The 4,251-nt window shown below is 34.6% G+C and overlaps 1 protein-coding gene across 4 annotated transcripts in view; it reads left to right on the forward strand.

The window, feature by feature from the left end:
* The window catches only part of LOC111515309 (CD151 antigen), a 29,865-nt gene that overhangs the window by 23,579 nt on the left and 2,035 nt on the right, over positions 1-4,251 (forward strand). For all 4 annotated transcript variants that reach the window (XM_074182471.1, XM_074182474.1, XM_074182472.1 and 1 more), the window contains exons 3-5: positions 472-663; positions 1,717-1,890; positions 3,274-3,429. In XM_074182471.1, coding sequence (XP_074038572.1) covers positions 472-663; positions 1,717-1,890; positions 3,274-3,429 — 522 coding nt within the window. The remainder of the gene's footprint in view (positions 1-471; positions 664-1,716; positions 1,891-3,273; positions 3,430-4,251) is intronic.

Raw genomic sequence — 4,251 nt, forward strand, 5'->3', positions numbered from 1 at the left:
TTGAGAACGATTCAGACCTTTTTTGTGAAGCAAAATGTAATGTGTATCACCTACAATGTCATCTATCCTATAATATGAATATATAACTGTGAAAATGTAATTGAAAATAAAAAACTGATGACAGAATTGTGTCAAAAATATTTTGCGGTACACAACAAAGGTCTAAATGGGTCTACCGCAGTTTTAAATAAAGTCAGGCATAAAACCCTGCAGATCACGGCTGTAGTATTATACCAAACAGAATATTCAAACTCAAACAGATTCCTTATTTATTGTATAACTAATTTATTAGAAAGAATATTGCAACAGTATGCATTAGTCGCCATGCTGGTGCCGATAATGCAGATCACTTTTCTGTATCTTCAAGCCAGCTGTCACAAACAGCAGTGACTACTAATACGTCTTAACGACTACTTACTACAACGGCCAATATAATTTTCAGGAATATAATGTTGCTTTATTACATTGCAGGCAACTGGAATAGCGATATGCGCGATAGCAGCCTGGAACTTCGCTATAACCTTCCATTTCATCAGGGTATTGGATAATCACATGTACACATCGACAGCTTGTTTATTCCTTGCTACGGGATGCCTAGTCATTTTTGTTTTCTTCGTAGGCTGCTTTGCCATACCCAAACACTGGACGAAAATCTTGTTTTGTGTAAGTATACAGAATAACAGATATACCGGGTGTCCGAAAAGCCTCAGTACGGGCTGATACGCGGATGGTCCTAGAAGTGCCCAACAAAGAAAAAACAAAAATTTTTGAAAAATGATGTATTTATTTCCCAACATAGTCTTCTTGCAGCTCTATACACTATTCCCAGCGACGATCAATAAGTTCGATACCGTTTTAATAATAAGAACCGTCTTGCTCCTCAAAATACCCATTAACTGCCGACATCACTTCTTCATCGTTGGAAAATCTTTGACCACTGAGCCATTTTTTTCAAGTTTGGGATCAAAAAATGATCCGAGGGGACTGAATCTGGCGAATAGTGTGCACGAGGTAGCAATTCAAACTTTAATTCGTTAATTTTGGTCATTGCGATAATGGATTTGTGTGCTGGTGCATCGTTTTGAAGAAAGACCACTTTTTTCTTAGCCAAATGCGGTCGTTTTTGCTTGATTTCTTCACTCAAAAGTTGCAGTATGTTCGCATAATACTCGCTGTAGATAGTTTTGCCTTTTTTAAGATAGTCAATGAAAACTATCCCACGCGCGTTCCAAAAAACCGACCTTGCCTGCAAATGAAACATTATTCGCCTTTTTTGGAGACGGTTCTCCCTTTTGAGCCCCCCGTTTCAATAGTTTTTTGTTTCGGATGTTGAGTGATGGACCTATGGAGCAGACTCACCCAGAGTAGAATACAGTTCACCTTTTATATTGGTTGGGCTGAGGCCGTTCAAATGAAAATATTGAACCACTTAACGATGACTAATTTTCTCCATTTTCACAAATTCACCGAAAACTTTCGCTATCAATGGCTGCCAAACAAATATTGAACAACGCAGCGTTTTCAAACTTGAAACATATGCTTTATATATTGTGTTCTTTCTAATACAGTGATATTTTTCAAACTACCGCCATCTCTAGGTCAGGCCGGGTACTTGTGAGACCGCCCTCGAACGAGGCATATAATAATACTATTTTCGCTCCATTTTCTACCTATTTTCAACAAAAGTTCTATTGAAGATAATATTTTATTTTTCAGTATATTATTTTATTAGTAGCCATATTTCTCTTCGAAACCCTGATTGCTGTTCTGGCGTTCATTTTCCAAGAAACCTTCAAAGATGATATGAACCTGAATTCAATTTCAACGATGGTCGAAACTTACAAATTCGATGAAAGTAAAACAGCGTCTATCGACTACATTCAAGAAAACGTAAGTTGAAATTTCAAAAATGACAGTTGGCCACATAATTGAATAATATATCCAGTGGAGTTTTGAAAAATTGAAAGTGAGACAATCTCCAGAATGAGGCGTTTTATGGCGCGTATGTATTCAAAACATATGTATTCTGTGATTCAAATGCATTCATTCTGGTGTTGAAACGATGATGTCACATCAACTATGATTTGAAACGTATTCATAATGATTCAAAACCAGCTTCAGGTTGGTTTTGAAACGGAATTTGACATTACTGTACGTCAGTTGTCAGTTTCTGCTTTATTTTGATCGTTGTAGTTTATAAAGTGCTTAAGACTGTACAAAATAAAGCTGGAAAATTATTACTTGCACAAATCCGATTGTAATTGACGTTAGAGAAAATTGAAAAGTTTGTTTTTATTATTGAATTTGACATCTGACACAAATTGAATTATTCCATTATAACGAATTAATGACGTCACTACGAACCGTTTTTGAATACACGCTCCAATACGATCAAACACCAGAAAACACCTCAATTTCTCTGCAGTTGCGATCCGATTTATATGCTGCGTTCGTAGTTTCTTGATAGTTCTAGGTCGTGTTCCCTATGCAAAGCATCTTCGGTGACGTCACGCGCGCTGCGTCATCGAGCTGTCAGTGGCGGGTAGTTTGTTAGACTGTCGTGCGGATAGGCACCGGCTAGGATTTAATTTATTGATCTTTTAGATACAAATAAGATAAGTCACATATACACACATACATCATTACCCAAGAATGAATATTATATTGTTTCGCCGTTTATTTGTGTTTCTCTGGATAAGACAGCTATATATTCATCAGTAGAATAAACACAATTCGAATTCAATATATATTTCATATACTTTATGAACAAGTATTGATTTAACTTTTTGACATGGGGAGGTAGAATATTGTATAAGTTGACATCGATAGAGTTTCTACTTGACTTTTTTAGTCTGAATCTACTGGCCCTCAACAAATCACATCCTCTAGTTACGGCGCGGTTACGGTACGCAGCATCACAATAATGAATAAGGGGCTGAATTTAATAGCAATGTTGATACATGATATTCCCAAAACTATTTTAATATCTAAACTGTCATACTCAGAACATACAGTAACATATTCGGAACATACTGAAAATTTGTATAAACCAAACAACTTAGATTTGAACATACTATACGAAAAAATGACAAATGAAAATTTTGAAGAGTAATATATTTCTTAATATTCAATGTGGATAATATTTATCCTGACTGCTCATACCATTTATTTGACTTGAGTTTTTTTGATTAATCATTAGTTTGTTGAATTTGTTCTTCAGTTCTCAATCCTTATTGTTTAATAATTAGGCATCATGATTTTCATCAATTATAGTTGCATTGTTGTGGAGCTGTAAATTATTTGGATTGGGAGAAGCGTAGCCCATGGGTTCAGAATGAAACTGTTACCAACAAAGTACCTGATTCTTGCTGTAAGACAATTACACTTGGATGCGGAAAAAGAGATCACCCTTCAAATATAAATCCAGAGGTAAGACATCGTGTTCATTCGAAATGTGATAATACTAATGAAATGCTATTATGTCTATATGATTTTTTATATGATTTTTTTTCTAATGCTGGAAAGTTGCCTGACTTTTCCATTGCTTCAGAATCTTATAAGCCTATTTTTTTCACTGAGACAAACAAAGATGACATATTTCAGAGGCGTGCTGTTCTGTTTACTTATGTTCCGAGTTCCGAGACATTCTGTGACATGACATTTTGTACAATTAACCTATCTTCCTCTATATACATAAATAACAAAAAAACTGTTGTTTATGTGGCCTGTGGAGGTGGTATTGAACTATAATCTATATTTTGCCTCAATTGTTGATTTATAAAGATAATTTTCCTTTTTTAAAGTAGAATATCTAGGTACGTATAAATTATTTCAACTTGATATATGCGCTGTTGCCAATATGTGAATTAGAAACAAATCCCTTTAAAAATTAAAACCCAACATTTGAAACATCAATTTGAATACTTTTAGAAGTGAATTTGAAAAACTCATGAATTGAACTCAACTTTATTTTGTTCAAACTTGCATTTGCTGTAATAACCCAAATTGAGGAACATTCCCCATTATAAAGTATTTGTGTCATGATATAAAACGCTTCTTAATTTCGGAAGTAACCATCAAATAGACCTTAAAAACAAGTTGGCAATGTCACTCGCACAAGCAGAACAACAATACAAGGGAAATACGAATATTGAAAAATGAATAAGATTTACGATTGAAAAAAATTTAAGGATTAGGAGGTATCTCTTTCTCTCTCTTAGGGAAATAACTAATAAATATATACTTTTGCAG

The sequence above is a fragment of the Leptinotarsa decemlineata genome, unplaced genomic scaffold (genome assembly GCF_025532065.1).
Source record: "Leptinotarsa decemlineata unplaced genomic scaffold, Ldec_3_MD MMD2_tig00026328_RagTag_RagTag, whole genome shotgun sequence".
NCBI lineage: Eukaryota > Metazoa > Arthropoda > Insecta > Coleoptera > Chrysomelidae > Leptinotarsa > Leptinotarsa decemlineata.